This window comes from Lactuca serriola, chromosome 5 (genome assembly GCF_051521515.1).
Source record: "Lactuca serriola cultivar US96UC23 chromosome 5, Lser_US96UC23_V15, whole genome shotgun sequence".
Lineage (NCBI taxonomy): Eukaryota > Viridiplantae > Streptophyta > Magnoliopsida > Asterales > Asteraceae > Lactuca > Lactuca serriola.
Window position 1 is genome coordinate 326592640 of NC_136412.1, and position 15154 is coordinate 326607793.

General features: G+C 33.0%; 2 protein-coding genes across 2 annotated transcripts; both read left to right on the plus strand.

The window, feature by feature from the left end:
• The first annotated feature begins 813 nt into the window (after window positions 1-813).
• Window positions 814-3157, plus strand: LOC145055170 (protein CIA1-like). The gene is made up of 10 exons (XM_079003466.1): window positions 814-1166; window positions 1398-1544; window positions 1637-1855; window positions 1927-1991; window positions 2099-2164; window positions 2309-2380; window positions 2467-2529; window positions 2627-2696; window positions 2810-2893; window positions 2984-3157. The coding sequence occupies exons 1-10, from the start codon at window positions 972-974 to the stop codon at window positions 3053-3055; spliced, it is 1053 nt and encodes a 350-aa protein (XP_078859592.1). The 5' UTR covers window positions 814-971; the 3' UTR covers window positions 3056-3157.
• A 3275-nt stretch (window positions 3158-6432) lies between these two features.
• Window positions 6433-8904, plus strand: LOC145050952 (uncharacterized). The gene is made up of 3 exons (XM_078999118.1): window positions 6433-6505; window positions 6595-8501; window positions 8578-8904. The coding sequence occupies exons 1-3, from the start codon at window positions 6433-6435 to the stop codon at window positions 8866-8868; spliced, it is 2271 nt and encodes a 756-aa protein (XP_078855244.1). The 3' UTR covers window positions 8869-8904.
• Window positions 8905-15154: the final 6250 nt, after the last annotated feature.

Consider the following 15154-nt stretch of genomic DNA (forward strand, 5'->3'; position numbering starts at 1 on the left):
CCTATCATTTTGTTCTTGATTCTGTTGAGTAATAGTTAAGGAATTGCATTCTGTTCTTTATATTGTGTTGTTCTTGTTGTGGTTACTCATTAAATTAAGTGAGTTCATAACAAATTGACACTCATTTGAACATTCTTGAAGATCTGTTTCTCTTCCATGCTGCAATTTCCCACAGCAAATCCCATACAAAGAATCTTCTTAAGTTGAAACTTTACCGGTGCCTTTGTTTCATTAACTTTTGTCGGGAATTTTTATATATACAGAAAAACACAACCTACTTTCATCATTAATAAACCCAATTATAAATTGTCCTACGCACACTCATCTATTATTCATTGTTTACAATTCGTTTATAATTAAGAAAGTTTATTTTTACAATAACCATTTAAGGGTATAATCAAATAAAAGCCCCCTTTGACAAAGAAGAGCCCGATATTCATAATCCATTTTATTTGAAGTAATTGGGTTACATTGTATTTATTGCGATTTATGATATCAAACATTGCCATTATTTTCTAAATTGTTGATGTTTTACAATTTTATTAGTAGTATATTAATGCTTATTTTAATTTTTTTAGAGTAACATCATAAAACAAAGAACAATACTGTATTATGTTACTAAATTGATCGTTAAATTTTTCATGTTTAATCTTTAAATTTAAGAGCCTGTCTCTTTTAATCAACTTTTAATATAAAATGATCATAATGATTTTAACTATTGAAAAAATCAATAATTGTTTTAACTATCTAAACGAAATTTATAGAAATTATTAAACGAAACTTATTTTTATAAAACTATAGTTTGTTTGGTTTTACAAAATCAAAGTTTAGCGACAGAAAGTCACGGGTTGACCACACTCCTGCTGTCTCCGGCGCTCACCAAAACCACCGATCGCCGTTTCTTCCGCTTCCACATAACACCTCCAATCATCTACCGTCAACTGCAATCACCGTTTTTCCGGCATTCGACTATGACTTTACTCGAAGAAGAAGGATTACAACTTAGAGAAGTTCAAAGACTAGAAGGTCACACCGATAGGGTATGGGGTCTCGCTTGGAATCCGGCCACTGGCACCGCCGCTGCCATGCTCGCTTCATGCGGCGGCGATAAGACTGTTCGAATCTGGCAACAACGAACCCCATCCTCCACGTCATTCGATTGCAAGGTTAGTTTTTGTATTGCTCATTTCTTTTTTCAGGTTTAGGAGAAATAGGTCTTACTTTTCAGCTCTCAGCTTCGCTATTGACATGAAATTGGAACATGATTTTGTAAATACAAGATTGATTTGGATTCTTTTATACTAAACACCTACTGTTCTGTATGCAAAACCTTGTTTTTAAATGCAAGATGCACCATTATCCACCTTTTTAGCTTGAAAAATTTTCACCTTGTTCAGGCAGTGTTAGAAGAGACTCATACTCGAACAGTTAGATCATGTGCCTGGTCACCATCTGGTAAAAAGCTAGCAACTGCAAGTTTTGATGCGACCACTGCTATTCTGGAACAGAATGAGGACGATTTTGATTGTGTATCCACCTTAGAGGTATCTTATCTATTTCCTGATTCTTGATACAATCTTTTACATCATTTAAGCACTTTTTTTGCCATTTGAAGTAAGTTCTCCATGTACTACAGGGTCATGAAAATGAAGTTAAAAGTGTTTCATGGAATGCATCTGGTTCACTTCTTGCAACTTGTAGCAGAGATAAATGTGTTTGGATATGGGAAGTTTTACCAGGGGATGAGTTTGATTGTGTCTCTGTTCTTCAAGGACATACACAAGATGTTAAAATGGTCCAATGGCATCCAACTGTGGATGTTTTATTCTCTTGTAGCTACGATAACACCATAAAGGTAATTCACATCTTTCCATAGCAATTTACTTCCTTTCCTTTACTGATAATATCAATATGTAACAAATAAAGATTTGGGCGGAGGATGGTGATAGTGATGATTGGCGATGTGTTCAAACTTTAGGTGAATCTAACAGGTAAGATGATAGATGAACATCTTTTTTTTAACCATTTTTTTTTATAGTTATTATCTGCTTTTATTGCAACTCAATCACTCAATAAATTTTTATTGTAATGACTACAGTGGACACTCATCTACAGTTTGGGCTTTAGCTTTTAACAACACTGGAGACAAAATGGTTACATGCAGGTATTAAGTTGTTCTTTCTGTATTAAGTCGAAAGGAATGACATTTTCTCATTAACTCCATTAAGTAAAAGAGAAACAACACTTTTTGGTTTTTAAAAATTAATAAATTTGGGAATAACTCGATTCATTTGTGTTAAATTTGCAGCGATGATCTTACCATTAAAGTATGGGGTGTGGACATTTCAAGATTACAATCGGGTGATGACAATGCATCTTGGTGAGTATATTACTTAAAATTAATAATAATAAATACAAAAGAATACTAGAATACAACTATACAAGTGTTTCTATTTGTTTTTGTAGGAGACATCTTTGCACTTTATCTGGTTATCATGAACGAACAATATTTTCAGTCCATTGGTCAAGGTTAGCATAAGTTATATCTTTATTATGTAAGTTTAATAAATGTAGGAATTTATAATAATCTTGATACACATTTAATAATATATAAAAATGTTTATAGGGAAGGTATAATAGCAACTGGAGCAGCCGATGATGCTATTTGTTTATTTGTTGAGTCTGAAGATCATTCGGTAGCCAAATCTTACTGTTTTCACATATTAAAAAAATCACGAATGTGATTCTAATTTTTTAAAAAGATTTTTTCTAAAAACTTTTGTTACGTGACAATATGGTTATTATGTAGGTTGATGGACCTTCATATAAATTGCTTTACAAGAAAGAAAAGGCTCATGACATGGACATAAATTCGGTTAGATGGAGCCCTGTGGTAAGTTTTTATTATTTTTTTAATAAAATAAAATAACGATGTAAATGGGTAACAAAATATGTAAATTGTTTTAAAAATCTTAATTTGCAGGAAAACAGGGTTCTTGCTTCTGCAAGTGATGATGGCACAATCAAGATATGGAAGTTGGATTCAATACATTAACTTTGTAAGCTAATTTTCATTTGCGTTTTGCTTGCAAATTGATGATCATTTGTATGAATATATTTAAAAAAAAAATATATAATTATGGTGTGTTTTGTAAAAGCAAGTAATGAGATATGGATAAATAAAGATGTAAGTGCAATTTTGTTACACGTTAGAAGGAATGAGGTCTAAATAACTAATTCAAATTTGAAGTTCATTCTAAATACTAGAATTTCTTTTTCATTATAAAATTAAATTATACAAGTAAACTATTTTACCGAAAAGCCATAAGCTTGCAATTCCCAAGGGATTCGATTCATCCAAATTGTTCCTGCCAAAAGAATTCTCTGCAAAAATAGTCTCTCTAACTTACAAAATGGACCCTACATGTAAAACAAATTATAAAATGGTCCCTATAATTTACAGAATAGGTCTCTGTACATAATTATTTTTACAGGTATGGTCCATATGTTTAAAAAATTACATAAATGGTCCTTTCCTACAAAAATGGCTCTTATGTTTCATATAATTATAGATATGGTCCCTGTCTATTAGAAAATTTACATAAATGGTCCATGTGTTTCACTAAATTATAGAAATGTTCCTTGTTTTTCACAAAATTACAAAAAGAGAATGTTAGAAAAATAACGTGGAAAATATAATATTAACTAGTAAAAAACCAGCGGCTACGCCGCTTTTGAGGTAATATGGAAAAAATCGGCTAACTTTAAAAGATATGTGCTTAAATTGTAAATCACTATAAATAGGGGAGAAAGTCGACAACCCGTAAAATTAGATGTCAAAAGTGTACAACGAAAAGAAGGGACACTGGTGGAGAAAATCCAAAAATATTGTGACAATAATGTTAAAGGTGTCAAACTTGGGAAAATATGATGGCAAAATTTTAAAGGAGGTTTTTTGTGTTTTTTAATTCAAAATGTAAAAGTTTTGACTACAAGGACGAAAAGTATCAAATTCATTAAAGATTTGTGGGAAAAACACCAAAATGTAAAACCTTTGACTGTAAGGACTAAAAGTGTCAAAGTCGTTAAAGATTTGTGGCAAAAACCTTAAGGCACAAAAACTTAATCAAAAAGGCAAAAATGATAAAAAAAATTGACTTTAGGGACTAAAAGTGTCAAATTCAACAAACTTTTGTGGCAAAAACCTAAAGCCTAAAAAAGTACTATTCCTAAGCTCCTTTGGATATTAATTAAATCTTCAGCATTTAATATGTATTAATTACTTTATTAAAATAACTAAAATGATTGGTCCAGAATCAATCATACATTCATACAATAGATAGTAAAAACATTTGAACATATATATATATATATATATATATATATATATATATATATATATATATGTTTAAATGTTTTTACTATCTATTGTATGCATGTATGATTGATTCTGGACCAATCATTTTAGTTATTTTAATAAAGTAATTAATGCATATTAAATGCTGAAAATTTAATTAATATCCATTATATCTTCAACATTTAATATGTATTAATTACTTTCTTAAAATAACTAAAATGATTGGTCCAGAATCAGTCATACATGTACACAATAGATAGTGAAAACAAAATAATCTAACCCTATATATATATATATATATATATATATATATATATATATATATATATATATATATATATATATATATATATATATATATATGTATATAGGGTTAGGTTCATTTGAGACCACCTATATTTTGTGAGACCTTAAGATGCATTTTTTTATTTATTTTTATTTTTTTTAGTTAATTCAAGTTCCGAAAATAATATTTAAAAAAAGAATTTTTTGATTTTTCCATTTATTTTGCATTTTAAAATTATTTTTTTAAATATGTACAGTGTAATATTCTATTAGAATATTTCACGTATTTTTCAAAAAAAATGGAATTTATTTTTTTTTTATTTTTATTTTTTTAATTAATTTAAGTTCCGAAAATAATATTTAAAAAAAGAATTTTTAGATTTTTCCATTTATTCTGCATTTTAAAATTATTTTTTAGAATATGTCAGTGTAATATTCTATTAGAATATTTCACATATTTTTCAAAAAAAATGGAATTTATTTTTATTTTTTTTAGTTAATTCAAGTTCCGAAAATAATATTTAAAAAAAGAATTTTTAGATTTTTCCATTTATTTTGCATTTTAAAATTATTTTTTAGAATATGTCAGTGTAATATTCTATTAGAATATTTCACGTATTTTAAAAAAAAAACGGAAATTTTTTTAATTTTTTTTAGTTAATTCAAGTTCCGAAAATAATATTTAAAAATAGAATTTTTGGATTTTTCCATTTATTTTGCATTTTAAAATTATTTTTAAATTTGGTCTCACGGTCTCATAAAATTAGAATGGTCTCAAATGAACCTGAACCTATATATATATATATATATATATATATATATATATAAAATAAACCCGATGCAACGTATGGACCACCCCAGTAGTTCATAACGTTAGTCAATTTAGATAGTAGTATAAAACTCTCTTAAAATTAAAGTAATTTACAAGAAGATAAGATAGAACTAAATTACAAAAGCCCAATATTATAAAACGAAGCATCAATCATCAATCATATTTGTGAAAATTTGATAAAAATGTTCATATTTTGTTTTTGCAATTGCGTGTGTTATATTATGGTTTTCAAGTACAATGATTGTATTGCTTTAATACGCATGCCAAAAGTACAATAATTTTAAAACCAATTCACACTTATTATATATGATCCATTCCAACTCTATGGAATGCATATTCGACACACTAACATTTATTTATTGTAAAGATGAATCCCAAAACTTTCTACTTTTCAGTTTTCACCAGCTTTGTGAATTATACTTCAAATGAATGCTTGATTTCCCAAAACGAATGCTACCCTTTTTCGATCTCATCATACTTTTTATAAAATGAAACTTAGAACCACCATTCTGATTAACGATTACGATAAACAACATTACATATTACGATGGAACCAAAAAATCTGTTAAGGGTATAAGAATTTAAAGATTAGTTACAACTTTTTTGAAAGAAAAACATTTTATTTAGACAAAATTTCACGATTGGTCCCTGTGGTTTACACAATATCGCATTTTGAGGACTTTCTAGCAAAAAGTCACGCGAATGGTCCTTAAGGTTTCATTTAATTGCGCGATTGGTCCTTGACCCTAACCCCGTCATTTTTGAGCCGTTAGTGAAGGGGTAAATTTGTCTTTTCATCTTGCAGTCACTCTAATAATCGATCATTATGCACATATACGCATGAACTCTGTAATTAAGTATAAAGATCATCTTCCTCAGCTACCCATGACCCTTTCGCATTCATCTTCTTCTCCAACAGAACACAAGGCAGATGATCATCTGTCGATTGAAAACGATAATGGTGTTAACGTTATGGTCACTTCGTTCCAAACACACTAAAGCATCAAAGTATGATTTGGAAAGGATATACCGTAAGTGACTTACTAAAGTGATCTTTGATTTTCTCGATTTGATATTATGCCCAAATTGTTGAAATTTTTTTTGTTATTCTTTATTTCAGAGGGAATAAGCAACTATTTCACTCTGAAAATCCATCATGGTGGGATATTCACGAAAAGCCCTGGGAGAAGGTACGTAGATGGAACAATAGACTATGTTGACTTCGTAGATATTGACGTTTTCTCTGTGCATGAGTTGGATACAATGGTTCGAGAAATAGGGTACGTAGAAGGGCAAACTTTGTATTATCATTTTCTTATTCCAGAAGTAGAGTTGGATTTTGGTCTGTCACCTCTAGGAAATGATGGGGATGTGCATGTATTGTCAAATTATGTGGAAAAAAATAACCTTTTAAGTATCTACATAGAGCATGGGCATACAAGGGTTAACAATTATTTTTTGTCCCCCACCAAGGTTATTATTGAGGAGTTGGTTACTGATGTATCCCCTGAACTAGATAGGAACCAAAAGAAGGGAAAAGTTGTTGGGTCTTCTAGTATAAAATTAGACTACTCCCAGTCCATTGTGCCATATGGAACATTTGATGGACCTTCACAAGTGATACAGGATAGTGAGCCAGTTATGGATGATGAGCCAGTTATGACTGATGAGCCGGTTTTGAATGATGAACCAGTTGTGAATGATGAACCAGATTTGAATGATGAACCAGTTATGAATGATGTACCTGTTATGAATGATGTGCCAATCATAGATGACCAATATGATGAGCCAGTTATGAATAATGATCCAGTTGTAGATGATGAATATGATTGTGAGGATAGTGCAGATGAAAGTGATTTTGATAGTCAACATGATGCAAAAAAAACAGTGTTTGATGAGGAACCTTTGATAGATGATGTGGAGGTGAAGATGATCAACTTCTGTAGTGTACTTGATGAAGACATGGACTTGGGCCAGCTTGATCCGATAAACAATAATACTAAGGAACATGAAGACATTGAAGATGAACCTTTAGAAGTCTTAGACAATGATGTAGTTGAGTCATTTGCTAGTGAAAAAGAGCCTAGGAAGAAATTGTTAAGGTCCATTCTAAAACCAGTTGCTTGTTCATCTGGTGAGGTTCACACTAAAGCTTTTAAGATTGGTCAGACGTTCAAGGAAAAGGAAAAAATAAGAGAAGTTATTGCCAACTACTCTGTAAAAGAAAGGAGGGATCTACATTATGTAAAGAATGACAAGACAAGAGTTAGGGTAAAGTGTAGGGGTATTGTTCCTGAATTGACTGGTGACAGTAATAAAGATAGGGGCAATTTAGTACTTTCCAAGAAAACAACTTGTCCATGGGTTCTTTTTATATCTAGGGCAGATGAGAAACAACTTTGGACTGTCAAAACATACGAAGATTCCCATTCTTGTTTGCAAACAAGGACAGTGAGGGCTTGTTCATCTAAGTTTCTAGCTAACAACATATTGCATCAAGTTGAAAGTAACCCCAAGATCCCTACACGTGCTTTACAAGAGGAGTTAGTACAGAGGTATTCACTTTCAATATCAAAGATGAAAGTATTTCGGGCCAAAGCTATGGCAAAACAATATGTTTATGGTGATTATGAAAAGCAGTACGGTGTTTTGAGAGAATATGCCATGGAATTGAAGTCAAAGAATCCAGGAACAACTGTGAAGATAGATGTCGAAACTGAACCCAATGTGTCTTCTGAGACAAGGATCTTCAAACGGATATATATATGCTTAGGTCCATTGAAGGAGGGATTTAAAAAAGGTTTGAGGGATTTTCTTGGATTTGATGGTACGTTTTTGAAGGGTCCCTTTCCAGGACAAATTCTTACTGTAGTTGGGCTTGATTCGAACAATGGCATTTACCCAGTTGCATATGCCATTGTAGAGACTGAAAATATTAACTCTTGGACATGGTTTTTGGAACACTTGGGTGATGACTTAGATTTGAATTCTTCATCTAACTTCACTTTCATTTCAGATCGGCAAAAGGTACCCTCTAACTTTTTATTCACTTTTACTTTTTTTCATTATTTCATTTACTAACTTATTTTAATTGTACTCACAGGGAATCTTGGCTGCAATAGAGAAGTTATTTCCATCAGCTGAGCAAAGGTTCTGTTTAAGACATGTGTATGACAACATGAAATTGAAACACAAAGGAGATGAATTGAGGGAAGCAGTATGGTGTTGTGGAAAAGTATACAACATACCAAAATTTAATAGGGCTATGGAGAAACTGAAAAAGCTTAACCCAGAAGCACATGAGTGGTTAAGTAAAATTCCTGCAAAACACTGGGCAAGATCCCATTTCTCTGGTAAGTATCATACTCTTTTCACTAACATATTTCATAACTGATTTTAGTAATTAATTGTTTGGTTTTATATATAGGAAGGGCATTGACTGATAGTTTAACAAATAACTTGTGTGAGGTATTTAACTCTAAGCTAGATGAGGCAAGGGACAAGCCTATAATCACTTGTTTGGAATATATTAGAGAATACCTCACAAAGAGAATAGTAAATGTTCATAAGGTGCTAGACAAATGCAAAGGTTCTCTAAGTACAACTGCAACAACAATCTTAGAAAACAATAAGACAGAGGCAAGTAAGATGAGGGTTCTATTTAATGGAGCTGATAAATATCAAGTGACTGGTCTATGGATGGAGCAGTATGTTGTGAATTTGAAAGAGAGGAGTTGCACTTGCAGGAAATGGGACATTACAGGTATTCCATGCCAGCATGCTATTGCTGCAATGTATGATAAGATGCAGAATGGGTCAGAATGTGGAGATCCTGAGGCTTGGGTGAGCAAATGTTACTGGCTCAGTACATGGAATGCTATGTACCAACACACAATTGACCCAATAAATGGAAGGAGCATGTGGCCTACATCTGATTGTCCAACAACCCTTCTCCCACCCAAACATCACAAACAGGTTTGTTGTCATACATGTTTTGTTTAATTTAACTTGAAACTATTTAATAAACTTGTTAATATGTAACCATATGAATTTGTTTATAGGTTGGTAGGCCAAAGAAAAAAAGGAAGAGGGCAGTTGATGAGCCAATTCAAAGTACCAAGTTAAGTAGGAAACACTTGACAGTCACTTGTAGCAAATGCCACAACAAAGGTCACAATGCTAGGACTTGCAAGGGGCAGGGAGGTCCTAGTGAAGCTGGATAGGGGGTGGACAAAAGAAGGGAAAACATGTTGTAGCTTAGTTTGTATTTCTAAGTAATCTTTTGCTATTATGTCTAATTAAAGTTAGAACATGTTTACTAAGTTTGGTTATGGTATGTCAATCAAAACAACTACTTTTGATAGGTCTTTTGGGTATTCTATGTTTGTAACATGATATTACACTTACATGCATTATGGTTAATGGTAATGCTACTTTGGTAATTAGTTTTTTGGCTATGTTACTGCACTTTGATAATCAACATTACACTTACATGCAATCAAATTGACAATTTCCTTCCTTGCTAATATAATATCCATCACATTAAAACAAAACATCATACTTACATTACATATTATATCTGTTACATTTTCTTGTCCCAACATTACATACAATCATAGGGAAAATCCTTCAAAAGCTATGAAAAAAATGGGACCAAAACACAGATTCCAAGTTATAGATTTCCCCCCCCCCCCTAAATGCTTCTTGATTTTTTACTTGAAAAGGTAACACACCATGAAAAACAACCAACTCAGACAAAGTAGCCATTTCACCATCATCAATCTTGCTTCGAGATTGTTTCTTCCACGCAACAACCCCAGAATCACAACAGTTGACCTAGGGCACATGGGAGGGTCGAACCATCCAAAAAAGCTGCATGTTCCTCCTAACCTTGAGCATGACCAAAATCGACGACCTGGGTTCAAGTCAGTCCACGATGTCACCAAAATCGCCGGCCTTCCACAGTGGCATATCACCATCTTCTTCAATTTTGGAATAGAATGTGAGTAGGGAGGGAAGAACAGAAGCAAGGAACGAGAAGTAGAAGGATACAAAGGCGGACCTTAAATTATATACTCTGATGCACAACAAGATGAAAAGACAAATTTACCCCTTCACTAACGGCTCAAAAATGACGGGGTTAGGGTCAAGGACCAATCGCGCAATTAAATGAAACCTTAAGGACCATTCGCGTGACTTTTTGCTAGAAAGTCCTCAAAGTGCGATATTGTGTAAACCACAGGGACCAATCGTGAAATTTTGTCTTTTATTTATAATTTTATGTTCCTTCTTTAAATATTTACACAATAAAACCTTTATAAATTATTATTGTTGTATTATTTTATAGAGATATTAATATTAACTAACTGATATATTAATAGTCAAAATACTAATAAGTAATAATCACTCTTTCTTAATGATCATGTGATTGGTCTCTATAGTTTGCTGAAACAAACAAAATAATTATTAAAACTTCTATGTATTTGGTCGTCGTGGTTTCAAATAGATATGAGATTTAGAACCGGAAAACCGGACCGGAATCAGAACCGGAATCATTAGAACCGGAATATGCAAAACCGGTCCAGGTCCAAGGTTTAAAGAATGACTTTATCCGGGTTTCGGGTCCGGATAAACCGGGTTTGAGAAGAACCGGAACCGATTTTAGGGGCCGAAACAGATTTATGTGAAAAGTTTAAAACATACATATCTCATTCGTTTGAAGTCGGATTGACATGATTTTTTTTCCAGAGTGTAGTTTATAGTTTGTACATGATTTTAGACTATAATTTTGTCATTTTTTGGTTCATATTCATTGACTTACAGTCCCTCAAAATCGGGATATCAAAGCTGGAAGTTTTATATTTTTCATATTTTTTTGTATGATGTGATAGTGTTAAAACATGCATATCTAATTCGTTTGAAGTCAGAATAGCATACGGTTTTTTCCAAAGTGTAGTATAGATTTTATGATTTTAGACTATAATTTTGTCATTTTTGGTTTCATATTCATTGACTTATAGTCTTCAAAAGTCGGGATATCAAAGCTGCGAATTTTCTGTTTTTCAACTTTAATTTTGTATTCTGTGAAATTTTAAACCATGCATATCTAATTCATTTGAAGTCGAATTATCATGAGGTTTTTGCAACGTGTAGTTTAGAATTTGTATATGATTTTAGACTATAATTTGTCATTTTTGGTTTAATATTCAATAACTTACAGTCCCCTGAAGTTGGGATATCAAAATTAAAAAATTTCAAAGTTCAGTCACTAAGTAATTCCAAAAAATTCTAGTTTTTACCGGGTTTTCTGATTCTAGACCCACTTTACCCGCTACTTTACCCAGAACCTGTTCCTATATACCAGTCCGGTTTTGGATCCCATTCCTACCCTAAGTCAAAGTCAGAGTCAACTTTCAGTTGACCTGACTCGCCGAGTTGGCTTTCCAACTCGCCGAGTCACCACCCAAACGATTGTCCTGGATCCCATTCCTACTCGTCGAGTTAGGCAACGACTCGACGAGTTCTCCTTCTAAACTGATATTCAAGTCCTTCATCCTACTCGCCGAGTTGTATGAACAACTCGTCTAGTTCATCTTCATCCGATGAACACTTATGCTAAGACTCGCCGAGTTGTATGAACAACTCGCTGAGTCCATCTTCATCCGAAGAACACTTATGCTGAGACTCGCCGAGTTGTATGAACAACTCGCCGAGTCTGTTCTTGATCTAAGGAGATTGCCTTGAACTCGCCGAGTCAGGGCATTGACTCGCCGAGTACCTCCATAGATGAGTTCAGCTTCCGACTCACTGAGTCACACCCCGTGACTCACTGCTCACTCGACACTACGAAAAGGGACAAACTCGGAGACTCGCGAACAGACTCGCCGAGTCGTTGCCATGCACCCACTAAATACACAAATTTGCTCGATTCCAGTCCATGCCATTCACAAATCTGAACTTCTAGGACACGAATCACACATAAAGTTTCCAACTTTACTTGTGGATATTCACCAATATGGATTTTAGGGCTCAAAATGCCTCAAAAGGGTAGATCTAGGGTGAACAAGCAACATGGGGCCATAAAGCTAACAGATCTGAGCTCCTGGAGCTCAATCTTGCCTAGATCCAGAGGCCAATCGATTTGTTACTAACCCTCAAGCATACAAAATCTTGGAAATGGCTCAAAAAGGACTTTTATGGAGCTATAAGCTTAAAAACGGAGGGGAAACGAGCTATACCTTAGGGGAAACGTTGGAATGACACAGAGATGCTTGGCCTCCTTCTCCTCTTCTTGATTCCCTCTTCTTTTCCTTCAAAGAAACTTCAATACACCACAAAACACTTCAAACTCACAAGAAAGCAAGACTAGAGAGAGATACAGGGCTCTGAGGGTGAATGGGGGTTGGCTTGGGGCAGTTAAGTCGTTTAAATAGGGTGCAAACCCCTGAAACTTAGGGTTTCATCCAACAGCTGTGACTCGCCGAGTCCAGGATATGGACTCGCCGAGTCGCCAACTTAACGTGTCCTGGGTCCCGCATCCACTCGGCGAGTCGGACCTATGACTCGCCGAGTCCAAGGCTAAAAGAAGGGAAATACTCAAATAAGATTTACGTACCAGGAACCGGGTGCTACATAATTATTTTGGTGTATTACATGATCCTTGAAGAAATTGCGAATTTTTCATATGGGTTGACTCATCTATGCAAAATGAAGAAACTTAAGAGCACAAGTTGAAATCACATATGTACTTGAAGAACAACACTGAGTTTAAAGAGAAAATTGATTCACATAAGGAAAAAAAATGATGGCTTTATCTAAGACCATAAGTTTTTTTTCTCTTAGATGTTGTAGTAGTCCTGATTATAGTGATAATTAAGTGGTCTTAGGTAATATACTTTGTAGTTTTGCATATGAATTTTTTATCTAGTGTTTTGAGTACTAGTTCTTATAATGTACTTGACAATGGTAATCATAACAATGCACTTGGTAATATAATATAATGTGCTTTTGAATTGGAAAGTAATGACAATATACTTTTGTTTTGCAATGAACTGTATCTTGATTTGCTAGGAATTGGGAAATAATGTCAATGTAATTATATGAACTATAAAGTAATGGAAATGTCCTTAGATGTGGAAATGAAAATTTTCTTACAATAAATTGGAAAGTAATGACAGTATACTCTTATGGTTCATTTACTTGTGTTTTATTGTGAATTGGAAACAAATGCTAAGTTAATGGTAAGGTATGTACTCATATGATATTGGAAATATAATATAATGGTAATGTCTTTAAGCTATTAAATAAGAGGTAATAAAAAATGTAAATACAAATAAAGTAATGATGGAAATGGTAATGTACTTTAACTATTAGTTCAGAGGCAATAAACTTCGATGGACTACATATCCAATTATACAAAAAAGTTAACAGACCTTAACTAATGTTCAAAAATCCATATACCATATATGTTTACAAACAAGCGAACATGTGATACAAAAAGTGGGCTTTACAGAAAAAAAGAACCAAAAGGGATATCAGACAGAACCCGAAACACAAGGCATGTGTCATTACTTTGAGAAACTAGAAAGAATATGAAGGCCCAAACATGCCCGACAAAGAAGAAGAAATCATGGTTAAAAAAAACCGAGTGAGTAACAGATAATCCAACACATCAAAAATCTGATCGGAGTTAAGGTAAGATTTACACCCCCTCCTTTTCCTTCAAGGTTGAAAATCACAAAAAGGAGAGGTAAGATCAATAAGTTTTTGACATGTTTCGTAAGGTTAATATAAACAATCCTTTATTAGATGCAATTAAACAAGTTCATCGGTATGAAAAGTTTGTTAAGGAACTTTGCACATCGAAGAAAAAACTAAAAGGTAATGGAACAAAAAACTTGGCGAAAATATTGTTGCAATGTTGCGAAAAAGGATGCATCCAAAGTGAAAGGATCCGTATATTTCTAGTGTCCCTTATAAATTGGGAAACCTTAAAATCCCAAGATCCATGCTAGATCTCGACACTTCTATCAATTTCCTACCTTTTTCTATTTTTTAAAACACTAAATGTGTGACCATTAAAGAAAACCAAGATAATCATCCAATTGGCCAATCATTCTTTGGTACGCCCAAAAAGTGTATTAGATGATGTACTGGTTCAAGTGAATGAACTAGTATATTTGGTTGATTTTTATGTATTTGATATAGGAGACAATGATTCCTAGAACTCTACTTCCATTATTTTAGGTAGACCATTCTTGAAAACAACTAAAACTAAAATATATGCTTATAATAGAATGCTTTCTATGGAATTTGATGAGAAGTAAATAATTTTAATATTTTATGATGTCATATGTTACCTGATTTCTATCTCATCCTTAAATTTCTTGATATTATTGAACCTCTATGTAACACTTGTTTTTTTCGTAACATGTATTACTTTGAAAGATGTAAATTGATGTGAGATGAGTAAGCAAGATAAAGCATATAATTGCTTTAAATTGGATATTTGTTGTTTAGAAAAATGGAGTTGAGAAAATGATCCTTTTAAAGACGAACGCATGGATATAAAGATCATCGAAAACGGAGTTCATGTGAGAAAGGTATGGCCGTTAGAAGTTAAAATGAAAGTATGTTGCTATTTTGAGAAAGTCAACAAAAGTCAATGTCAACGGTTAACT

Bases quoted from the DNA above. Each gene is read 5' to 3' on its own strand.
- LOC145050952 (XM_078999118.1), top strand. From the start codon at position 6,433: ATGGTGTTAACGTTATGGTCACTTCGTTCCAAACACACTAAAGCATCA. The intron at 6,506-6,594 runs GTAAGTGACTTA...TCTTTATTTCAG, and splicing joins TGATTTGGAAAGGATATACC to AGGGAATAAGCAACTATTTC. The intron at 8,502-8,577 runs GTACCCTCTAAC...TTGTACTCACAG, and splicing joins TCATTTCAGATCGGCAAAAG to GGAATCTTGGCTGCAATAGA.
- LOC145055170 (XM_079003466.1), top strand. From the start codon at position 972: ATGACTTTACTCGAAGAAGAAGGATTACAACTTAGAGAAGTTCAAAGA. The intron at 1,992-2,098 runs GTAAGATGATAG...TAATGACTACAG, and splicing joins ACTTTAGGTGAATCTAACAG to TGGACACTCATCTACAGTTT. The intron at 2,530-2,626 runs GTTAGCATAAGT...AAATGTTTATAG, and splicing joins TTTTCAGTCCATTGGTCAAG to GGAAGGTATAATAGCAACTG.